At 36.0% G+C, this 25,696-nt stretch overlaps 1 protein-coding gene across 2 annotated transcripts; it reads left to right on the top strand.

Moving 5' to 3' along the window:
- Positions 1-351: 351 nt before the first annotated feature.
- LOC125681933 (uncharacterized) lies at positions 352-22,102 on the top strand. Of its 2 annotated transcripts, none has more exons than XM_056153803.1 (8): positions 352-420; positions 5,341-5,563; positions 13,259-13,511; positions 16,754-16,878; positions 18,101-18,224; positions 18,357-18,551; positions 18,657-18,776; positions 18,904-22,102. In XM_056153803.1, the coding sequence occupies exons 1-8, from the start codon at positions 414-416 to the stop codon at positions 22,024-22,026; spliced, it is 4,170 nt and encodes a 1,389-aa protein (XP_056009778.1). In that variant the 5' UTR covers positions 352-413; the 3' UTR covers positions 22,027-22,102. The 2 variants fall into 2 exon arrangements, with proteins under 2 accessions (XP_056009778.1, XP_048778175.2); XM_048922218.2 differs by lacking the exon at positions 352-420 and adding an exon at positions 4,568-4,978.
- Positions 22,103-25,696: the final 3,594 nt, after the last annotated feature.

Raw genomic sequence — 25,696 nt, 5'->3', positions numbered from 1 at the left:
TGCGACGGGCTAAGTTTAGATAGGATTTTAAACTGATGGATTACACAACCTTCGGATTTTAATATGCATTAGTGACATGTTTTATTGTTGCAAGATAGAATATAAGCAAATAGTCCTAAAGTAGAGTCATTAAGACCGGATATTACATAGTACGATTACAAAATATCACGAGGAAATAACGAACTGAAAATGCGTAAATAATACATGCATTACGCTACATCGTAGTAAGAGATCTATTTTTAAACTCTCATCCTATATCCACCTACTAGACATTGCAATGTGTGAAAAACAGCTACGATTTCTTTAAATAAGCTTATACAAAGTGAGAAAAAAGTAAATTGTGCCATTATATATTTGATACATTCCATACTGTGTGGAGAAACAGTCTGAGGAACAAATTGATTGAAAAGAATATGAACGGTAAATGTTTTATGTATGTTGAAAACATGTGATCTGGCATAAAATCAAGTATAAGTTTAAATGGTTTCACTCTAGAATCATTTTCTTACAATGTTGGGGTTCGACAAGGTGAAATTTTATCCCCCCCCCATTTTTTTTTTGGTGTTCATTGTATATCGATTATTTAGAAGACTTTTTGCTCGAAAAAAATATTGGTTGAGGATTTACTACTCCCTTTATTGTAGATGAGTTACTGTTATACATGGAACTCTTTATATTTTTCTACAGGTGATACAGTTACTATGACTGAAGAGCTGAAGACTTACAAAATGCATTAAACGAATTTTTGTTATCTATTGTACTCAATGGAAGTAGAATGTTACTATGGACAAAACAAAAATCTTAGCTTTTTTCGAAAGGGCCAATAACAACAACAACAACCAACAATCCTTTATTATAATGGTAATATTAATGAAATTGTCTAAGAATTGAAACATTTAGGAGTTGTTTTTTCTAGATCAGGATTATTTTGTAAAGGTAAAACACATTTATGCGAACACGCCAGAGAGCAACGCATGGTAAATTTAGTAAGATTAGACAAATTGAATTACCAGTTGAATGCCAGCTTGACCTGTTTAATAAAGTTGTAATGCCAGTATTGCTATACAATGTGAGATATGGGGTTATAATCTAGATATCATTTGAAGTTGAAAAGTTCTACGCCACGCCTCATTTATGGTATATTATGAAGCAGGTCGTTTTCCTTTGTATTATCAATGTTTATTCCAGAATTGTTTCATACTGGGCAAAACTTTCATTAGACACAGAAAATAAAATATCTAATATCTTGTATAAATAAACATGTACATGCACAAATCTTTCATGCAAAAATATCAATAATCTACGAAAGCCTATTAGTATCATGTAAAAAAATTAATTCACATTCCATTATCTCGTAATTATGAGAAAAGATCTCGTTATTACGAGATAATCATCTCGTAATTACGAGAAAAGATCTCGTTATTACGAGAAAAGATCTCGTTATTACGAGATAATGGAATTTATTACGGAGGTTTGATCTCCAATTCAAAGGATTGTAAACTGGAGGTGTGAAACCTATATATATTTAGATAGAGTTGTTACATGACTCCTTCTACAATATGTACCGACACAAACCCTCACCATTATTGCATGTACATGTACATTTAGCATCAGGTATTGATCTACATGTAGGAATGAGACTTCTTGAACTAAGTTTGGATTTTTATTTATCTATTATATTTTTACAAATCTAGATTATATACTCAAATGTATGCAATATTTTTCATTTTTATTGATCAATGCCAACATATATCTTTAATGATAAAATAATTTCGTACTGGTTACTTAAGATATTGAGTACGCGTGAGAGAGAGAGAGAGAGGGGGGGAGAGAAAGAGCGAGAGAGAGAGAGATGGCACTAGTCCTGTACATGCATGTTACTAAGAAAGATGCATACACTTAAAGCACTAGATAGTGGTTTGTTAAAATAATAATATTTTCATATTAAAGATATTTTAAATTGAAAATCAATATATAAAATGAAACAATTCAAACATGTATTCATTTAATGAGATTAACAAAAAAGCGATCAAGGCCTCCATTGAAAATGGTATTGGAATCGTACAAGAATTCCAAATATTCATTCGCATTAAACAATTCAGCATCTAACCACAACTAAATATTCTCTACAGAGATACCTTTAGTTATCTTACCACCCCCCCCCCTCCCCTTCCCATCTATCGCGGCCCGCGACAATATATTCCAATGGTCTATTGTCTCCGACGACAGTATATACCGTGATGCAAAAAAGTATGCCTGGTCTCGGCGCACAATATGTAGTACATGTACATTGTATATGTACCAACGGACAATATGTACCGAGAGGGTACTTGCATATCGTCGCCGAGGATGATATGTTCCAAACGACAATATGTACCATCATAGTGTGTACTTAACAGTGGAATAACAAGAATCTTGAACTTTCAAATTCATACACAGTTACATTAAGCATTATGATAGTTTAACTTTATTATTAGCTTATATCATCGTAAAACTTGTAAAAAATTAATTGATTTAATTAATTGATAGTACAGAAACATGCAAGGGCTACAATAATAAATCGTCGTTTTCTTTCTTTGTACTTTAAATGCATGAATAAACTTTCGTTCGGTAAGTTAACTTTCTAGAAATTCTATTGGTCTACTTGGCATGCTTTGAATGGAAAGTGATTTCTTATATTTAAAACAGCATCCAAAACACACTGACAGAATGAGGAGAGGAGAGCTCATATAAAGACAGATATCATGTGACTAATATTTACATATTTTTTTCGTAATTACGAGATAATTATCTCGTAATTACGAGATAATTATCTCGTAATTACGAGATCTTTTATCGTAATAACGAGATAATTATCTCGTAATAACGTGATATTTCCTCGTAATTACGAGATCTTTTCTCGTAATAACGAGATAATTATCTCGTAAAAACGAGATCTTTTCTCGCAATTACGAGATCTTTTCTCGTAATTACGAGATAACTATCTCGTAATAACGAGATCTTTTCTCGTAATTACGAGATGGGGGAATGTAAATTTATTTTTTGTATGATACTAATAGGCTTTCGTAATAATCAATAGATCGGATATATCCAAAATATCTTAATTTGAAATGGAATCAACAGGGATCTTTTAATGTAGAATGTGTCGCTGGAGTCATTTAAGTACCAATTGATATAAAAGTGGTTCAGTGAATGTGTTTAATTCATCAACGGGCAACATATTTAGAAATTTTAAAAGCAATTTTTGTTATGAAAAGTATTTGAATCTGCCAAAGAAATTTGAAAAAAAATACACTAGTAAAAATTCCGTTTTGTCAAAAATAGGAAAATACATAGGAGAAAGAAAGACAAAAACACTTGGGAATTTATGTTTTTTATAGACAAAAATGCACGTCATAGTCTGTCCTTCTTAACGATCTGTCCATATCTAATTACAAGTACATTGTGCATTTTTTTTTTATCTTACCCATTGTCTTTTATATATACAATCATGTACCTCTGTTGCAATCGAACAATGATTATTGTAAAATGCTTTGTTCCTCATATACCACTAAATGTGGTCTGAGCGAATGATGATAAACTAGCCATAAACTAAAACAAGTATGGATGGAATTTTCGTACAGACTAAAACCAAATCGGGCTGAAAAGGCTTTTGTTTTGTTACCCTAAACTGATCCTTTGTCTACAATATTTCGTGCAATTTTTGGCATCGTGTGAGGTTTCATGTTATTATATAAGGCCATCGTGTTATTTCTCGAACGGGCTCTCAGAGTGAGGTCGAGACAAATCTGCACGGTTAGCGGTGCCGAGATTGTTCGAATACCGTGCAATCATACAATTTACGAAAGTCTCCCACGGAAATCGTACGGAGCTTCCGGCCCCCGGCGCAATCTCCTTACAATCTTTTGAACTTCCCAGTGTCTCCAAAAAATCTGTCCAATCATCGAACGTCTTCCACAAAATGACCACATGGGGATCGTGCAATACATTCTACGAAATGTTTACAGACTATGGCTTACGATGTTTGAAAATCTGTATAACTTTCAAACTGAACAAAGTGGTAGAGAACACAGAGCCCGTGATTCTGCATGAAAATCCCACCGCACGGAAAGGTACATGAAGATTCATGGCCAGGTTGCGGGCTCCATAGAGGCATCGCAACCAAATGTAAACTAGGCTTTAATTTTTACTGAATCCAAAACTGTGACAAAAGTTAGACAAATATATATATATATATATATATATATATATATATATATATATATATTGGGATGATATACCACACTTTATTGTATGATTTCCGTTGGTGCATGGTGTTATATATGCAATTTCAAATGCATCGTAAAAGCAAACAGTTTGATTATGAACGCAACTGAAATTGTTCTGTTGTCAAATTTGATACCATAGTTACATGTATATTTCGTTTGTTGTGAACCGTAAAAAGCTATAAATAGATACACCTGTAACTTTCACCCAAACAAACAAATAAATAATGATATGCGAATAAGGAATATTATTTTAATTATGGAAACATGATATAAAACGCTAATTGCTTTTTCGACCCATTTTTACTCCAACTGGAAATATGACGATTCGCGCATTACAAAGGCTCCATTTCTTTGGCACTTTGATGAGTTCGGCAAGGAATCGATTATGATGAATGCGACATAAAAGCAAATAACAACATGTCACCAGAGTTGTGCGCGGACGGTTTTATGTGCAGCCTAACACCAGCGAAGCCGAATATCGGGGGCCCGGCTCCTGTCTTGGGCCGCAGTTTACAATGAATTCGTAGTCACCTGGAAGTGAGCGCCTCCATCATGCAGTCCTTGTCCTTTTCATGCTTTGGGATTAATCTTTAAACCGATCATTTAGTTCTAGTTATAGAGGATTAATCGAGCTTTCTACATTAACGACTTGAGAAACTTAATGTGTCATAAAATGAATCGGTTGTGCGCCTATTTCGTTTTGATAATAGGTGAGTGTGATAATGATATAAGGTCACTGAAGACTATTTTACCTGTGCAGAGATGATGAACGAAATTTCATGTCATTAAGATTTTACAAATAGTCTTTAAAATTGTCTTTCATTTCACAATAATGTTTACCTCCGTAAATTGTACCAGAGGCTGCTGTTTTGTATATACCTAGGGATGTCTTCTCATTTTATAACAACAATCATTATTTACACCTCAATGTTGTATAGGGTTTTAGGGAATAAAGATAAAAACTAATATCTATAGAAAAATCGGTGTATTCATACAAAAACAAAGCGATGGACATGATATTGATTCAAGAAGTAAATGAAGTAAATTTCTGGAAATGATATTCCTTTTTTAGTGACATTGTCAGCAAACTATCTTTCTGCACAAAGAAAAGACTACAAACGCATATGTTACTACACAAACTGGTCTCAGTATAGAACGGGTCTCGGGAAGTTCACCCCAAAGAACGTGGATCCGTTTCTGTGCACTCACATCGTGTTCGCCTTTGCAAAGACTTCCGGAAATAGACTTGAAGCTGTGGAGTGGAATGACGAATCTACAGAATGGAGCCGAGGCATGTAAGTTATAGATGTAGCTAAGGACCCAATAGTCACCTGTACCCGAGCTTATATCGATTCCAAATCCAGGATGAGTTGCTGGTTTGGTTCTGGTGTGACAATATCGATAACATTAATGAGTTTCATTGGAACCTATCTTGTCTATGCCATTTTCAAATCTCTTGATGTACATATGTACATGTAAGTGATGATAGGGAGTCAAGTCTAACTTGGGTAGTTCTACAATCAGAAATCAGGTTTGATTGTAAAATTGAAATGCATTAAATATATTACTGCATAAACTAGGTGAAACTTCATTAGACTACTCATTCAAAAGTGAGATTATGTGCACATGTATTCACCGACATGTAATATAATTTATAATGGTGTCACCTAGTCGAATGGCTGATACCAGCAATTTAATAGATCACGTTCATTATTCATTTCACTGAATACGATAAATATAAGAAAAACCGTCTAGAATAGATACATGCTATTCGAATACGATGAAAACGACATTCGACATGGACTCGTTTGTTCTAGTTAAGAGTAGCTTGTCATACTCACACATCGTGTCGTATTAATGCATGTAACTAGCATGAAATACATCAGAGTCAACTTCACACAGCAGTCAACCCTATTTGACATATGTCTATAAGGCTGGCCGATATTTGCGCTTGACCAGACATTTTACCATGCCAATATCTACAAGTCCCCTTAATACTGATGTGTGTATGTGCGTGCAGGTGTACAGAGAAGAAATCACTATGCACGCATCTATCATATTACTGATAGTAAGGATGTCAAGGAAACAAAAACCAAGTCAAATTTTCTCCTCTCTGTGCAATATATCGAGTGTGCTATTAAGTATGTTATTTCGGATGACTGGGAGGTACCTGTTTCAAAAGTGTTGGAAAGTAAAACAAAACAATTCACATTGCAACAGTATAGTTACAGTTGCAGAAAGTTTCAACATTGGAGGACATCACTTCTATCTAAATCAGAATCTGTCGTAAAGAAAATGTTCAGTAAGATCTAAAACATAAATACGAAACTCATTTTCATTCTCCATGTGGTTGCCAGTTCAAATTTGTATTATTGTTGTACTAAACCAAATTCAGCTGAAATCGAAAGAAAATGTCATTATCTGGATGCGATATTGATGATATGTACGCGTTCTCGTGCACTATCGTAAGATGTATTCGATAGGCTTTTGGGATAGTTATATGGTAACATACACGATACACACAATCGTACATATATTGTAAAACAATATATTTAAGAAATGTCTAAAAGTTCAGTTTCTGAAAGTATATTATAGGATTAAACATTCTTTTTGAAGAATTTATCAATGTGTAAACTGAACATTTTACTCACAAACTGAAGAAAGGTGAGAAGCGGGAAATTCAATCGATATATGATTGATTGTTTGTATATTGTTAACATCCCTCTTGATAATTTTTCACTGATATAAAGACGTGTGAAGGACTGCAAAATATAGGTCTTTGAGCTGAGAGGGATCTTTATCGTGCCATACCTGCTGTGACATGGAGCTTCGGTTTTTGCGGTCTCATCCGAAGGACCACACCATTTAGTCGTCCCTTACGACAAGCAAGACCTATTCTAACCCGGATCCCCTCGAGGATCAACCGTTATACATATGCACACAATTACATAAATACTACATGAAAGAAACAACCAAAGAACGTTTATTAAATTATCTCTGGAAACTCGAGAAACGTTATATATATATATATATAGAGAGAGAGAGAGAGAGAGAGAGAGAGAGAGAGAGAGAGAGAGGTAAAAAATAAAAATGAAACACGAAGACGTTTAGTAAATATATAGATATAGATAATGGTCGAGACACCGAACTGTTCTTGTGATCTAATTCTTGGATTTGTAAATTTTCATTTGAGCTTTTATCTTTTATATGGTTTGAGGCTTGAGTACAACCGAAATTAGCCACAGGTCTTTAGCTCTGGGAAAATTTTTAGGACAGACTAGAGAGCTACAAAACCACCCCTTATAAAAACCTTTGATTTACGGAGTAGAAAAAAATGCGCGCGGTTTAGACTTTATATTGCTGTCTAAAAAAGTAATAAAAAATATCCTAATAACATATTTTCCCACTTGAGTTTAAACACACCTTCAAACATTCATTAAAGCCCAATGCGACCGTAAACCTACAGCTTCAAATGGTTTTGACTGTTGACGTAGCCATGTAGGTAGACAGTGAAATCGACCCAGGTTCGTTTCCATACTCGTATTCTTAAAAAAAGGTGTGTTTTTAAAAACAAATATCCCTACAAATATTTTAGTTACATTTTTTGGATGAAATCATCCAAGTTCGTTTAAAAATGATTGTTAAAATTGGTTTGAACAATGAATTCAATTCACGGCTTCATTAGTTGAGTCCCTATCCCTAACACTATTTTTACACTTTGCTATTTGTGTTGGGAGAGGGGAACAGACTAAGCTTTCATAAATATATGAAATACTTTTCAATAAGAGCTTCTTTTACATCTAGAAAAAATGTAAGTTTTCATTTGATATTAATTATTCGTTTATGATATAAAATGAAGATACATTCTACCACGGTTATTGCACAGATGAAAGGAATATCGCAGTCATTATTCTACGATATACCTTCATACGTATTAACTGATTATGAGAAAATTGATACACATCTCGCTTGTACTTCGAGTTTTGTTAATGCAACAATAAAGTCGATGACTGATAATTCAATTTTATAATGATCACAAAAGTAAATCGATATATGTTATAGAACAAATTCATAAATGACTGAAGAACATTTGTCATTTAGTATAAACAAATCGTCTGCATTCCGACACAATCATGTAAACATGGCGATGCACAGACAAGTATTTCTTGAACTGCAATTGATATAATGTTAACATCAAACTAAATACTAAAAATATTTTTTTTCAAAATAGATTTAGAATACCCCTACCATCTCACCCTTTTCGTCGGCAAAAAAAAAACAAAAAACGATGTAGGCCGTTTCGGAAACTGCCATGACGTCAAAGTGACCGAATTCGTAGCTATATAGGAAAACGATCGGCTGTATATTTCTGAGCCGAAGGAGAATAGAAATAAACCTAGGATCCGATATTATCAATAGGTACGAAAATCAAGTCCATTTCACTGGATACCAAACACGACTACATCACTATTATATAATGAAATCATTTGAAACTGAGTTTTTGGGCCGCATGGGGCTTTAATGAATTTTTTAAGGTATGTTTGGACACAAGTATATTGGTAAAATATGTTAGGAATTTTTTATATTAAATTTTTGAGACGGCGATGTAAGAATCCAACGATATAAGGTCTCAACCATGCGCCTTTTTTCTGCGCCTAAATTGAAGGTATTTATTAGAAGTGGATCTGTAGCCCTCTGGTCTATCCCAATACTTTCCACCAGAAAGCTACAGATCTGCAGCGAAACCAGAACCCTTCTATTTACGGTAAATAAAATACAAAAGCTTTTTCAGCTAGGGTCTAGTCTATGACAGAAAATTATAATTACTTTACATTAACACCCCTCCCCCTTCAGAACACTGTTCTGAGTTCTTATGTACATGTCATAACTTACATGTAGATGTCTTATGCACATCATAACTTACATGTAGATGTCTTATGGATGGACGTCAGTTGCATGTAATTGACATTTAGAGAGTTTCACAGGAAGAATACAGTTATTTAAATGCAAAATACGGGCCCAGAAGTTTACAAACATTGGCAACCTATATCATTGTATCAAAGTATAAATAACAAACAAATGATTTTATAATGATTAATTTGTCAAAATGCGCCTCGGAATTCATGGAGTGTTTTATTTGATGATCAGTTTACATATTGCATCATGCTTTATTAGTTTTAGTGAAATATTTTGCAATTCTATGTGAATCCATTTTCATGTTCTTTATTTAAAAAATTACACGTACCTTGAAGGAGTGTTAGATTGCGTGGGAAATCATTTTTTATGGACACTGACTCTGATATTATTCGAGACACTATTTAAAACAGAGTTACGCGGCCTCATTGTTTTGGACAAGGGTATTGCCAAGCGGGCCACACTTTCGCAACATACCATCTCTCAATGGGGACCATAATCAAACCTTCGACAAAGAAATGATTAGTATCTTTTCCCTCTCACCTACAATGTGTGTAGCAACTTGCGTTATAGGACTGAAAGATCAAAAGGACTCCTTCCGTTGTATCCACCACATTTGCTTTATTGAATTACTGACTGCGATCTTCACCTTTGGACACAGAAATCTCCACTCCTCTTGTCTGAAGATATAACACTGATGATGATAGAAACTACAATGGTCTTCATATGGTGTCCACAGCACTGTTACATGTACTAGTCAATGTTTGTGACCTTCACCTATGATATTTTGACTTAGAAATCAATAGTAATAGCTTTATCTTTATCTATTATCCCTAAAATAAGAATGGTATCATTTATACAGTGTCCTCAACGTTGCTACATTGTATCATTGATCGTGACCTTGACCTATGACCATTTGGCTGAAAATCAATTAAGATTTATCCGCTGCCTTCTGTTAAAAGTAGCAAGAGACCTGAAATTGAAATTTGAAAAGTGCTCTTTATATGAAGTCAACAACATGGTTATATTCAACAACTGACTGTAACTTTCATGTATAACATAAAACCTACATGTATACATCTGTAGCAAGTATGAGGCAGACAACTTGAATATCACTTTATCAAGCAATGACATTGACCCCTTTCACTTTGATGTTGAAAACAAAAATCTTTCTTTCCATACCTACTTACATGTATAAATATTTTCATATCATTATCAACATATTTAGCTTACTAAATTATCAAAATTATTTTTATTGTAATTATTCATATATAGCAAAAACCACTTTGAATCCTTATGAAAAGTGTTAATATTATTTCGAAAATTCATCAATCAACCCATTTGTTAAGATTTTATTTCAAGGATTATGCTAATCTTATTGTTACTGTTCACCCTAATTCAGTGCTACTGCTGATCAAACAAGACTTCGCTCGTCGCTACATAGTCTTGGCATCGCCATGCTCCACCTAAAAGTAACGCTTGCTGGCAGTCGCTGCAGATGTAAATTTCACGTGTCGTAACAAGATATAACATAGACCGCCGGGACCGAGGTAATGTAACACTAATTCCGGCAGGTTAAATCCCGCTATGTAACTTTAGGCTTGTAATATCATTACGCATTTAACCTTCTCTCCATAATGCTCGAATTTATACTGGAAAGGTATTACTGAAAAGCACTCTTCAGACTTGTAAAAAAAAAGTTTGTGGGGGTTAAGTTTATCATCTAGTTCTAGGAGGAAAAAAGAAGAAAATACTATGATTATGTTGGTGCACAAGTATTACATGTAGAACAAGTTGTCGTCATCTTTTACGCATACACGAGAGAGAGAGAGAGAGAGAGAGAGAGAGAGAGAGAGAGAGAGAGATTCGTCCAATAATTTACAAGAGCGACATAGTTTATGATCCAAAGGATCAATCAGCAGAGTTTGATAAACCAGATATGATTTATATGATGTTCACTGGTCGCAGGCTGTCTTCTGTAAACATGCACTACCGCATTGTCCAGTCCAGAAAATGCGTAGAAAATTACCATTTTATGACCTACCTTGTCTATTTCATTGGAGAAGAATATATTTTGACGTAGTTTCAATTATTAGCAAGTTATAAACCATCTTGTTGACCACAAGTAATTTTTTTCTTCTTCCTGCATTCCTCGTGCTATTTGGAGGAAGTGATCCAAATGTTACTGTGATTTGATTGATACATTCAAACCAAATATGTGAGAAAATCAAAATCTGAAAAGGGGTTTTGAAAGACGGGCCCACATCAAATTGTAACACAGATAAAAAAAAAAACCCATTAAAAACCAACGTCTCTTTACTTGTGCAAGGACAAGGCGAGTCAGACCAATTTCTCATTTTTACTGACCGGTTGTACCCAGATTGACCGGTTAAACGGTGATCACCCGGTGCTCCTAGATTTCTCCGATTTTCATATCGCTTGCTATCGATATTCATTATAGTCATGTATGGTGACTAAGAATGATTAATTGCTGATGAATTACTTTTAAGTTTATCAGTGAAAAAAAAAAGATATCTTGTTATTAATAGCAGTTGCTCTGTAAATACTTAATGCATATATCTTATTCTATACATTGTTTTCGCTTCTGAAGCTAAAATAATGTTTTTTTAATTCATCAAAAACTTTACCAATCAAGTTTATATAGTATATAGACTATATACTTTATATATGTTTTCGCAGAAAAAATAGTATTCATGCATCACAACCTGAAAAAAAGTAGTGGACAAAAAAAAAAAGAAGTAACAATGATATTTTTCTTTCGTGCGTTTACATCAGTGCTTGAATAATATACAAGAAACACTGATTGAAGCAGACCTCTTGCGTGTCACTGTAACGGACAAAAACAGATAACATTACTGACTTTTGATTTGGACGTTCTCCTATAAAGTGCACAACCGGGATTTTTAGGTCACATGAGTCACTCAGGTGACCTATTGCGAACTGTTTTTGTCCGTCGTCGTCCGTCAACATTTGAACAAGTTCATCTTCTTTTCAAATAGTACCTGGCTGAAGGTTCAATTTTAACAACGATAAGGTAATGGGACAAATATTCTGAATTTCGGGTCCCTACACTCGGCGGTCGAGGGACGGGATGATGACAGTGATGAAAACTTTGAAATCTTCTCTTCTACTCTGGGAAATCTAGTAGACAAACTGAGTGCAGTCCTAATGAACAAGGAGGCCTATACCAAAATTCTGAAATTCATGGCCCCCTGGGTCTAGGCATGAAACCAATTATATTCTAATATGGCGAATTAAATGGTATAATATGCGATGTATATTATATGTAATTCATATGATATGCGGTTTGCATGGTATAGAATGGTTGGGTTTATGTTGTAAAGATAAGCATGAAGTGACTGCATTGCTTTATAACGGAGAGACAATTAAAGTTTTTATATTTAGTACGAAGGTAGTTTATAATGAAGCAGTTTATCATGACCCTGAACACAAGTGATAAAAATAACTGATCAGGACCCAGTTGTACGAAGGTTAGTTAACTTTAACTAACAGTTAACTTGTTATTAACTCTTACATTTATATAGTGATAGGTAGACGTTAACTGTCAATTAAACTTAACTAGCCTTCGTGCAACTAGGTCCTGGTAATTATTTCGAAAAAGAGAAAATATTAAAAGTACTGTAACATTACTAAACTGAAGTCATTCAGTTCGACGAATTTGAAAGATGCTCACATTTCACCAATAAGCTGGCTTCAACCTTTGTGATACGAGAGTTTGTTGTGTAATATTCAGCTGACCATTATGACGCCCAGACTCTCTTGTTCAGAGAATATTTGGGACTTATCAGAAGGGGTATACATGTATGGATTGGCGAGGGTTTCCCTAAAATATACCCAATCTGAGTAAGATAAAAGGTCACCTCCTAAAGACTTAAATACCATATATATAATGAACATTCAGGGGTTGGATATTGTTTTCCAGTAAGTTGTGTGATGGAGCTGTACTTCTCTCGAAGGGGATGTAAACTCACCACTCTTACCTTACAACCTGCTGTATTCAATAACTGTTGTTTTAAGATCGTGTTGTTTTGAAGGTATGCAAGAATAAATGATCTCAAGAAGAAAAATCCCAAGCTAAAAACCCTATTGGCCATAGGAGGCTGGACGGAGGGGAATGCGCCCATCAGCACGATGGCCTCCACCAATGAGAGCCGAGATGAGTTCGTCAGCACCACCATCCAGTATCTCCGAACGCGTGGTTTTGATGGCCTCGATTTGGATTGGGAATATCCTGGATCAAGGGGTGGACCTCCCGAGGACAAAGAAAATCTTATTCATCTGCTAAAAGTAAGTTTATTCGTGCTATTAATGCAACGACAAAGTCCCCATGTACAAGAAAATGAGTTGCAAATGTATTTCAAAGTAATACTGTATCATGATCAATATCACTAAAATAAACAGTTATTGAATTGAATCGAAAACATCTTAAACTTCAATGGAAACACAGATGCGGCTACCGGTATTTTGTATTGAACAATGTTTCTTATTCCTCTATCTTATCTTCAGTTTGTAATACCAATTATATGACACAGTCCAATGAACAAAGCATTTTCTTGTATATAGGGAAAAAAAAGGAAATTTGGTACAACAAAACGTATTGGACAAAGCGCTTCTTTAGGGTTATGTAATTTTCAATAAATCATCAAAGCTGCGACATAATTCATACATATGGCATGAATTAATGGGCATCTGTGGTACAATGACCTAACATATTACTCTCTGAGAAACATTTTTATAAACCACAGATGACATACTGTAACTAACTTAAGTAAATGTATCATCATACAGGGATTTAATGGGGCAATAGTTTGCCCCACCTTATAATTTTGATTTTAAATCAAAAACGAATATTTCTAATCAATGATAAAATAATAGGTACATATATGAAAAGAATTTCTTGGTAAGACTTAAACAGCAAAATACGTAAAAAAAAAATAAAAAAAATTAGTTATATGATTGCAAATAAGATGGATTTAAATTTAGCGACGTAAATGCTATATTTTTGTTCTCAAATATCCAAACTTTTCAATTATAAACAAACTTTGCAGTGCCTAGATATGAACCATCTTATACTTAATCCACTTACGTGTTCTTGTTCTTCATCTTCTCTTAACTATAGTCCAGCTGGACATGTCATTACTGGTGATGTTGATATAGCTGAAAATGGGGACCTCAAATCACTTATTCTAAAAGGTCCTAAATACAGAGAACCTCGGTCTTTCAATTGCTGACAGAACTTCATTTCTATTATGAATTCTGTCGAGGATTATGCCAGACGATGGGCTAAATATGAAAAAGAAGAACTTGATACATTGTCAGAATGGATTAAAAGTATAAGAGGAATATTAAAACCATCTCGGCATTACTTCCACTTTTGGTGATCGTACCTATACTTCAACTGCCCTTTCAAAAGACGAAATTCTTCAAAACCATGCTTCAGTTTTAGACACATTTAATATTCCAGTCAATTTGTCGGATGAATATGAGTGACCGTACCTATACTGGATTCCTAAACTTCATAAAAACCCTTACAAACAAAGATACATCGCTGGATCCAGTAAATGTTCAACCAAGCCCCTATCTTTGTTCCTCACGAAAATATTAACAGCTGTGAAGGAGAAACCTCAAACGTACTGTGCGACTTCATATGCCAGAAGTGGTGTAAATCAAATGTAGATTCGAAAACTTCTAAAAAAACACACCAACCAAAACAAACTTTTCAGTAAACTTGAAATCAAAAAACTTTTCTCAAATCAACAACATCAAAGCGTATGACTTTTCAACTCTTTACACGACCATTCCTCACGATAAATTAAAGACTAGACTTTTCGACATCATAGACAGTTGCTTCTTCAACAAAAATGGAAAACACACACATATTCCTATCTAGTGACCAGTCATCCAAAAAATTACTTTGTTAAACGCCACAAGTACTCTGAAGTTGAAATAAAAAATATGCTGGAGTTAGACTGTTCGTTAGACTCCACAGATTGCTCCGTTTGCCTGACAGGTTAAGAGGGCTCACTGTCGGTGTGACCGGTCAACAGGGAGTGTTTACTCCTCCTAGATATCATATCCCACCTATGATATCTCCAAAGGCCCGTGTCTGCCTTGCTCTCAATTTTGTGTACATTTTGGGATTGATGAGAATGATCACTATTATCTTTACTTTTTATATACCATTATCATTTTCTTTGGTTTGCTAAACGGGATATGAAGATCGTAATGATTGCAGAAATATGCATAAGACATTTTATTATTTATATTTTCTGTATTTTTAGAATACCAATATTTCAAAGTACGTAAAATATTGATATTATTGACCTACAAGTTATTCAAACGTTAATAGCTGAAAATCATCTAACTAACAACCATATTTGGTAATGATTTCCATATTTGAGCGATGATAATGGGATATAGTCCAAGAAAGACAGACATAAAACGCAGAAAATAAAACATCATTTAGATATATCGACGACGTTTTGTCTATTAACAATAATAACTTTCATTCATATGTCGATTCGATATATCCCTGTGAGCTCGAAATAAAAGACACTACAGAGTCGTCCACTTCTGCTTCATACTCAGATATTTTATTGAAAGTAGACATTAACAGCAAACTGACAACTCAACTGTATGACAAACGGGATGATTTCAGCTTATCCATCGTCAACTTATTTATGTAGCAATATTCCATTATCACCTGCATATGGTGTTTATCTCTCTCAACTGATTCGATACGCAAGAGCTTGTTCGAGGCAAGCTACTGACAAACAAGTTGATGATACAGGGGTTTCAACAGTCTCGATTGATGTCAGCATTTCGCAAATTTTATGGTCCTACAACCTATCATGCTGTCTGCCGTGTTTCATACCGATTATTAGACCGTTTTTGGCACACTGATTTTGACTACGGATAACTCCGTTTACCTGATCAGGATATAGGGCTCACGGAGGGTGTGACCGGTCGACTGGGGATGCTTTCTCCTCCTAATCACCTGATCCCACCTCTTGTGTGTCCAGGGGTCCGTGTTTGCCAAGCTGTCTATTTTGTATTGCTTACAGGAGTTATGAGATTGATCACTGTTCGTTTTCTTCACTTTTCATATGATATAGGTAAGCGTTATTTATCATATTTATTCAAATAAAAGATTGAAATTAAATCAGTTGTTTTACTTCGTACTAGAACGCTCCATCACTGGATAAAACGCCTAATGCGATTGCCGTAGCAAAATTTAATCCGCAACATGGCGCCCGGGTCGCCGTCTTCATTGTTTATCTTTCCGACACATACTGATTCGCTTTGCCTTCTATGGACTTTCACAGTAACAAGTCTAATAAGTAATATTTTCCAACAATGTCGCAAAGTAGGTCCGTGGAATGCATCACAAGTGGACAGACGGCATTAACGACGAATCTAATTGGACTGAAATAAAATGTGTCTTCATAGTTGAAAATGAAAAGTAATGGATTTCAAAAGAAATTAAATGGAAAACACACATCGAATGTAAATATATTACAATTTTTTAGAAACTGAGGTCCGAGTTTACAAGGGAGGCGAGAGAGACACACAGAGAGCCCCTACTGCTGGCGATAGCCGTCCCTGTTGGAGAGGAAAGAATCAACGCCGGATACAACATTGCAGAGGTCAACAGGTTAGCAAGTGATTTGTTTTTATTAATCTCCGCTTCTATCCCCCATTCCTTCAAAGGTTGACCTGTAATTCCCACGAGTTAACTAAATATTCTTCTAAAGTACATTTATCAATTCAGTCAACATAAAGTGCTGTTGTACATACAGGTATACGTACATCTCTGTCTTAACGTTCCAAATTTCAAAACGACGTTTCGAACAATGGCGTTTATCCATCTGATTCAGGTGTCAACCAAACATTTAAACCAATAAAAACCGCTGTATCATCGTCATTATAACAAAATCAAAAAACAGTTTTCTTTATCTTTAAATTTTTTGGCATTCATCATATATTGGAACACGAATGTAGTAGGTGTGACGACAAAAAAGTAATAAACAATGTGCTATATTTCATGTCGAGATCATTGCATTTACAAAAAGTCCCCAGTATTGTGAAGTGTTTATGGATATGTACTTGTATCCATTATTTCAATATTCCCACTTACTGATGAGCATTTTTTTGCGGAACACCGCAGGTTAACCCCGATCCACAACCATGCCATGCTTTGAGGTTTTGTGCCCTAATCTTGTTGCTTGTGGGCGTCATGGAGCGCGTCATGGAGCGCGCCTACGCGTGCAAAGTATTGAATTCTGGTTAATTTTATGGATATTAGTTGCACAATTGTCTATCTCAATGGCGACAAATAATATGCTCTTGGGATCATGTCCTCATGGTTACTACATAATGTTAACGAGATATTGTTTTATCAGTTACCGATTTTTGACTGCATTGTAGCGTTAGAGAAAGTGTTTTCTGACTATCAAATGATCACAAGCTTGGTTCATACCTCTACGCGAGAAGGCATGCAATCAAGACAAAGTATTGGTTGGGTAGTGTTGCACTGAATGAGATTTTTCCAAATTTCTCCGCTAGAAGATTTTTGTTTTACAAAGTCAGCAATATTCAGCAATTCTTAGATGTTGCTTCTGGTAAAGTAAGCGACATTTCACGACAAAATTGTACTTTGAATAACGTGGTGTATATTCTGTGTGATACTGCTTCGGTATAAGAATAGTGATCCTTTTGCAAAAATGCTTTTCGAAATTTATTTAATACAAATGTTATGTGCAATATGCTGGGTTTTTTTTTAAAATGTTGAACCTTTTGATAACAAATAGACGTACGATACAATAACAATGGATCACATCAGAAGAATATATTAATGATTGTATAAAATGACCTAGATACGTGGATTTTATCAATCTGATGGCCTACGATTTTCACGGAGCATGGGAAGCCCAGACAGGACACCACAGTCCATTGTTCAAGGGCAAATCTGAAAGATGGTATGCAGCGCAATTGAACGTCGTAAGTTTAGTTTTTTTTTTTTTTTTTTTTTTTTTTTTTTTTTTTTTTTTTTAGAAATGATTAAATTAGGTAAGCAATTTGATCTTCTGAATAAGCGTTTATCATACATTGTAAAATTTACTTCCGATACAGCAATGGTCCGCCGCTTACTGGAGACGACAGGGCGCGTCTAGGGACAAACTAGTGATTGGGATCGCTATGTATGGTAGGGGGTACAAGCTTCAGTATCCGTCCATCAATGGTATAGGAGCTCAAGCTCTTGTAGGTAGCAATGGCAATTCCATGGGTCCATTCACAAAATCCAAAGGACTTCTGGCGTACTACGAGGTAACATTTCGTTTTTCGAATTGTCTTTAATTGCAATTGCTCCTTAATGTGAAAGAGTAATATAATTCACGACAGTGTCATGATGACTGTTCATGGTAATTGTAGATATGCAGCCGTCTGAATGGTAACGGTGTAGCTGTTTGGGACGAGGAGAGGCATGTTCCTTATATGTATGATGGCAGTGACTGGGTAGGATACGAGAATATCCGCAGTGTTATTGAGAAGGTAACCTCACCAAATCCCGTAACCGGACTAAAGCGATCCTATGGAGAGTTAATGGTTTAAGGGTAATTTCACGTTACTCTCTACATTATTGTTTTCATTCAGTCTAAAATATTCATTTACCTTATAGACAAAATGGTTAATGGATCATGGCTATGCAGGCGTAATGATTTGGGCCCTGGATCAAGACGATTTTACTGGTCACTTTTGTAAATCTGGAAAATATCCTCTACTGACAGCAATCAACAAAACCCTCAAAGATTATACTCCGTCTGCAGGACTCACAACAAACCAATTAGATATCCACCAAGCTACGGACGATATGTTGAAATACGAAGGCACCACTAAACGAATTGTTGATTCTACATCTCTTACTTTAACAGGACTGACGTCTAGACACATACAGACTAGAAATAATATCCTTGACTCACGACCAACAACAACAACGACAACAACAACAACCATCGCGTCTTCAACAACAGAACATTTCCCAACTACAATTGAAACAACCACAAGAGAAAAAATAACACCCCAAACAACTTCCGAATCATTTTCTTCAACAACAGTGGCAGCAAACTCAGACACTTATTATACCACAGTAGTGACCTTACATTCTTCAGTCAATACAAGTGATAATTCTAATACCTCAACTAGTGACATGTCTAATTCTACATTTTCAAATGATGTGGACCTTGCATTGAATTTAACATTTGCAAATAAGACAATAGAAGCAAACACTACAGAAGATAATGGAACTGACATTCCTAGCACCACAGAAAGTTTTCAAGGAAATAGAAGCATAGAAACGACAACCACAGCAGTTGTACGATCAAATCCAAACATTATGTCTATAGTTGCTCCATCCGAAGTATATTTTTCAACTGATATCGTCCACAGAGGAAGAACTCTTTTGCAGGTAGACTTGGGCGCGAATGATCAACAAGGAAGTACTGGTGGAGGCCAGACATCTGGTTTTACCAGTGTATTGAATTCATTGTTCAGTGTTTTATCGGAGTTTGGTGGTATGGTAGGGAATGGTCGAAGATCGGCGAATCAAAGAAATGGCAATGGTGATAGCGTTGGTCAGAGAAATACCGAGTCACAGAGAACCAGAAATATCGATTCAATGCGTACAAGAACCGTCGATTCTGCACGTCAAAGAAATGTTGAACCACAACGCCAAAGAAATGGAGATACAATGCCATTGAGAAATAGGGAAGTTCCAGTACAGAGAAATGATGGCGAGTTGCAGAGAGGTCGAAATGGATTATCGACGCGGTCTAGAAACGCTGATACCCCACGTCAAGAAAACGTCGACAACTCCAGACAAAGAATGTTAACGCGGCCGAGGATTGCAGACCCTGCGCAACCAGTACAAAGAAGTGGTGAACCAACCGTACGACGAAATGGGGATGCTTTTAGAAGAAGAAACAACGATTCTATTAGACAAAGAAATGAGATACTGCGAAGAAATAACGATTTGGTACGACAACGAAACGGTAACGGCGAAATTTTACGACAACGGAACGGCAATACAGACCTCTTGCGACAACAAAATGGTAATGGAGATATGATACGACCTCGAAACACTGATTTAGCTCAAAGAAATATCCAAAGAAACACCGAATTAATTCGTCAGAGAACCAACGGAGCATCAAATCCAAGAAATCAAAGAATCCCAGAAACTCCTAATATATTACTTCAAAGACAACAAAATCAAACGCCCAACAGAGTCTCACCACAGATGGGAGGAATGAACACCATCAGTCCTCAATTTGATCCTTTTCAAAATGTTGAGATGGCCACGATTCCACAGAACATGGGTCCATCCTCTGCTCAACGACGTGAAATAGCACCAAATAATTTGCCCAGCTTAGATTTCTTAGAGACTCTAGTTCAAGCACCTGATCCACGAAGCAGGGGTCCCACAAGATTGAACGAGAGGGGAAGAGAGCCAAATAGGATTTTGAATCGTAATCCGAACCAAATTACCCCCGCAGCCCCAGATATCTCTGCACTGACAGACATGTTTATGGCGCAAGATCCTCAGAACCAGCTCCTGCAGCAGGAAGCAGTGCAGACGTCTATAACGGAAGCCATGCTTTCACCTGATTTCATGAACAGGGCGAATGGGTTTGGTGGGATGCGACGTATAGTGACTCCTGATTCTCTTCGACCAGGAGATATTTTCGAAAATAGAAATATTACTTCGAATTCACAAGCTACTCAAATGCGAGAAACACTCTTCAGTGAAATAAGGAATAGGCAACCATCTTTGAACACTAATTCCATCGATACGATTGATCTTGCGTTTCTGGAATCCCAAGTTGAGGAAAGTTTTGCGAGAGATCGCGCTCAGCAAATTGAACAATCTATGCTATCACCTGGAATGCTGGCTAATGACCTTAGACCAAATGGTCTTAACGGAATTTTGCCTCAACTTGGATTCCAAGGCCTCCCTGGACAATTTCCATCTCGTCCATCTGTGCTAGGTAGAAATTCATTAATACCTCGACCCAATCAGTTTCAACAAACGTCAATGCAAATACCAGAAACAAATAGAAACACTTCAGTGGCCGTTATCCCATTCAATAATCTAGATAGAACACTGCAGAAAGTTGTTACAACAGGACCAGGTTTTAGATTGCGCAACCAGACAACTGTGTTAACTTCAGTCCCTCCAAATGGTATTGACCAAGTGCCATTTAGACGAAATGGTCAGCAATCATTTTGGACAGGAGGAATGGCGAATCAAAATATTGTAACCCGAGTTCCACAAGCTCAAAGTGGATTACCCGGACCTTTGCAACTGGCACGCATTCAAGATGGTACAAGACAGACAAGAAATATGTTAGGGCCATTAGGGCCAATCCAAAGAAGCAGAGGCATCCCATCAATTACAAATACATTTATGTCTTCATCAATGAGAGCACTTCCAAGAATAGGAAGACCATTACTGCAAGTTACAAATACAAACAGCCAGTTATCTCCAAATTCTATATTTTCCCCCATGAACCCAATAACTGCACGCGCGTCAACAATCGGAAGTCCTGGTCCACCTCCGAGATCACCGATACCATTATCTTCAAATGCTATTCAAACACCAGACGAGGTGATACAAAGGACAAATACGATTGGATCAAGATCTGTATTTTCAAAAAGAACAAATACTACAGTTAACATTGATGGTTCAATGCTAAAAGCAGAACCAGTGATTCCTAAATCAGAGATTTTATGGAAATGGGAAGTGTAAACCGTTCTGATAATACGATGGGTGTTTTTTGTTGAGTTCTGTATGTTATGAAATGTAAAATGGGGTTAAAATGTTATTTTCTTTAAAATGTTGATATCTCCGTTTTATGGAGAATAATCACAAACCGTTTAGGCAACTCAAATGCAATTCATCAACAAGTTTTACGAAATATTACGGGTGTATTCTTATAGAGGTTTTAAGTAGCTATAGTTCACTTCTTCTGCAGTAGGTCTTGGGTTTGAATACCAACAACGACAAATTTGGGTTGTTAATATACTTTCATTGGCGATTTTCATTTGTAATGGTGAAAAACAATGGTTACCATTGTTTTTCACCATTACAAATGAAAATCGCCAATGAAAGTTTAACAAGAGGCCCACAAGCTTAATCGGTCACTTGAATAATAGTTAAAACTAGTTAATAACTAGCACCAAGGGCTATGAAATCTGGAAACAATTTTCTGTTCTGCACATCTAAGGTAAATTCTAATATTCAGCAACAGTATAAATGCCCTGAGGTTGCGAAAATTACCATTTTGGTACATCCTTATATGCTTTTCGTAAATATGCATTTAGTTTTTATACCGTATCAGCACAATTAAAGAAGTCTTTCAAATGATAAAGACAATAATCACTATAATAATTTTGCCCCCAACCTGGAATTAAAACCCATAATCCTGGGATCATGAAATTTACAATCTATTTAGTTTCAATTTAGTATCAATAACATTAAAAATATGTTATTGAATACTTTTACACACACACACACACACACACACACACACACACACACACACACACACACACACACACACACACACACATATATATATATATATATATAATATATATAATCGAAGGTTTTTATAAGGGGTGGATCTGTAGCTCTCTGATCTGTCCCAATATTTTCTCTGAGAGCTACAGTTCTGCATCTAAATGGTCGTGGGGAAGAAGTTGAAAATGTTCAATTTTAACGTACGAGGGACACTGACGAATTACAATAATTCACCTAAACTGATATCCCGTAACAATGTGGGCGATGACACGTTGAAAAATCCTCGCTGCATTGATTCCATGGTATGTTCTCTGTTGCACTTCCCTTAAAGCTAATACCGCATCATTGTGAACAAGAAATCAACTTGACGCAAGCGTCAAAGATATCAGACCACAGAAGATGAAAGAAATCAGCCATTATATCTTTCTTTGATAAGAAAGGTGAAGATAACGAACAGAGATGAATCTCATATATCTTAAATACTATAGAAAGCAAAATTAGTAGAAACAATTAAATGACCCATGACCACTTGAATATATCACTAGTTGTGTGAATCGGCAAAAATAGTCTTGAATCCATAAAACAATACACATCCTTTTTTATTTTTTTAATGAGTAACTAGTTATATTAAAAGAAACAAATGAACCAAATTCAACCCGAACCAATTAATAATTATGACGTTTATAACATTTTTATGTTAATTAAGGATTTATGATTGTATATTGTTTAATGTCCCATTTGAGGGATTTTTCACTCATATATGTCGGTGAAGGGCTGTAAAACTTACGCCTGTGCTCGGCGCTTACGGCATGGAGGGATCTTTATTGTGCCAAATCTGCTGACACAGGGCCTCGGTTTTTGGGGTCTCCGAATGACCGCTCCATTTAGTCGCCTTATACGACAAGCAATGGGTACAAAGGACCTATTCTAACCCAGATCCCCACGGGACTAACTTTTATCCCAAGTACGTATTACATTAATTTTGGAAATCCTTTTCAAACTGCATTCACATCAACCCCGTAGAAACGAAAACATTAATTCCACAGAAACGCATGAACAGTTTGTAAACTCGTATCAGAACAGTCCGCGCTCTCGGCCTGTAAAAAAATGCTTTCAAACGGACGTGTGCTTGTATTTGTTGAGAATGTTTCACTCGTATCGAGACGTCACCAACTTCTGGTGAATTGATATAAGTTCTGACCTATGGATGGTGATCAAGGCCGCGGCAGTCAGTTTTTTTTTATCGTGACTACGTCTACCTTGACCTCCGTAATTTTCACTCCCAATACCGGTTGCTTGGCGAAGGGACGGTCACTGTTCTGTATTCTGTAGCTACGTCTATGGAGAAGAGACCGAGAATCGAACCCAAAATATCCTTATGACGAAGCGAATGTCCAAACCACTAGGTAAGTAACAACACTGAAGTCAAAGAGCAAATCAAAATATGCATATGGCGAAGCGAATGTCCAAACCACTAGGTAAGTAACAACACTGAAGTCAAAGAGCAAATGAACAAGTGAAGATAACCAACAGTGATCAATCTCATAAACAGAAGAGCAAGCACGGACCCCCGGACATACCGGATGTGAGAGCAGGTGCCAAGAAGTTAACACCCCCTGTTGACTGGCTATATCCGCCGTGAACCCTCTATCTTGATCAGATAAACGGAGTAATCCGTTGTCGAAAACGGCCTTACAATTGTATGAAACACGTCAGACAGCAATCAATCCATTGACAGCTTGCATTTGCAAATCAAATCATTTTAAAAACTTCACCATTCTTGATGAATTCTAATATGATTATACAAGAGGCCCACAGGCCTTATCGGTCACCTGAATACTAGTGAAAAAGTATCACTACCTCCATGGACTATGGAATCTAGAAAACTTTTCCTGTTCTGAATATCTAAGCTAAATTCTAATGTTCAGCAACAGTATAAAACAAGATGTGTTCTTAAAACTTCACTGCCCTCAAAAGTGCACACACTGATGAGAGGCTTTAAATAATAGGTGTATTAACAAAGATATGACTAATTTAGACTCATCCTAAAGACAACCCTGGGTTATGATCGAAATTCACCAGTTTTTCTACATCCTTTTCTGCTATTCCTAAGTATGCATTTGGATTTTATATATAATCAGCAAACTTACAAATAAATACTATATACTAAGTGTGGCCCTACCCTGGGGTCAGAACCCTTACTCTGGGGATAATGAAATTTACAAGTTTTGTAAAAGACTACCTGTTCTATCCATTTAGTTTCAATTTAGTATCAATAGCACTAAAGAAGATGTTATCTAAGTGTTTTACACATAAACACTATATAACAAGTTTTGCCCCGTCCTGGGGTCAGAACCCCTACCCCTGGGTTCATGAAATTTATTGTTTTGGTAGAGACTTTCCTGCTCTACATCAATATGCATTTAGTTTTTCTTACATGTGTGCAATTCTTGTGAAGAAGATTTTTGAAAATTTGTCATTTTCGGGCAGTTTTTGCCCCGCCCCTAAGGACCCAGGGGTGCTGGAATCCTGAAATTTACAACTTATGTCCCCCTTGTCCCAAAGACGTTTCATACCAAATTTGAAAAGAATTGAAATGTTAGTTATCAAGAAGTTAAAAATGTTCAATTGTTAACGCACGACTGACGACGCCCACAAATTGAAATAGGTCACCTGAGTTTACTCAGGTGACCTAAAAATCAAAGGCACTCGACGTTTTAAATATCTATAAGAAAAAAAAAATGTCTTCTTGTAAATATAATATTGAAAAGGTATATCACGCCGCCATCTTGGTTTTCTTCTTTACCAGCTGCATCGCTTGTAAATTTCGGAGAAAAGTTCGATATATGATAATTAGACCCCTACCGTTTAGAAGCAACTCTGTCAAGGTCTTACC

The sequence above is a fragment of the Ostrea edulis genome, chromosome 2, assembly GCF_947568905.1.
Source record: "Ostrea edulis chromosome 2, xbOstEdul1.1, whole genome shotgun sequence".
Taxonomy (NCBI): domain Eukaryota; kingdom Metazoa; phylum Mollusca; class Bivalvia; order Ostreida; family Ostreidae; genus Ostrea; species Ostrea edulis.
Note: the sequence above shows the minus strand (reverse complement) of the source record. Positions and strands in the feature narration are given on the sequence as shown.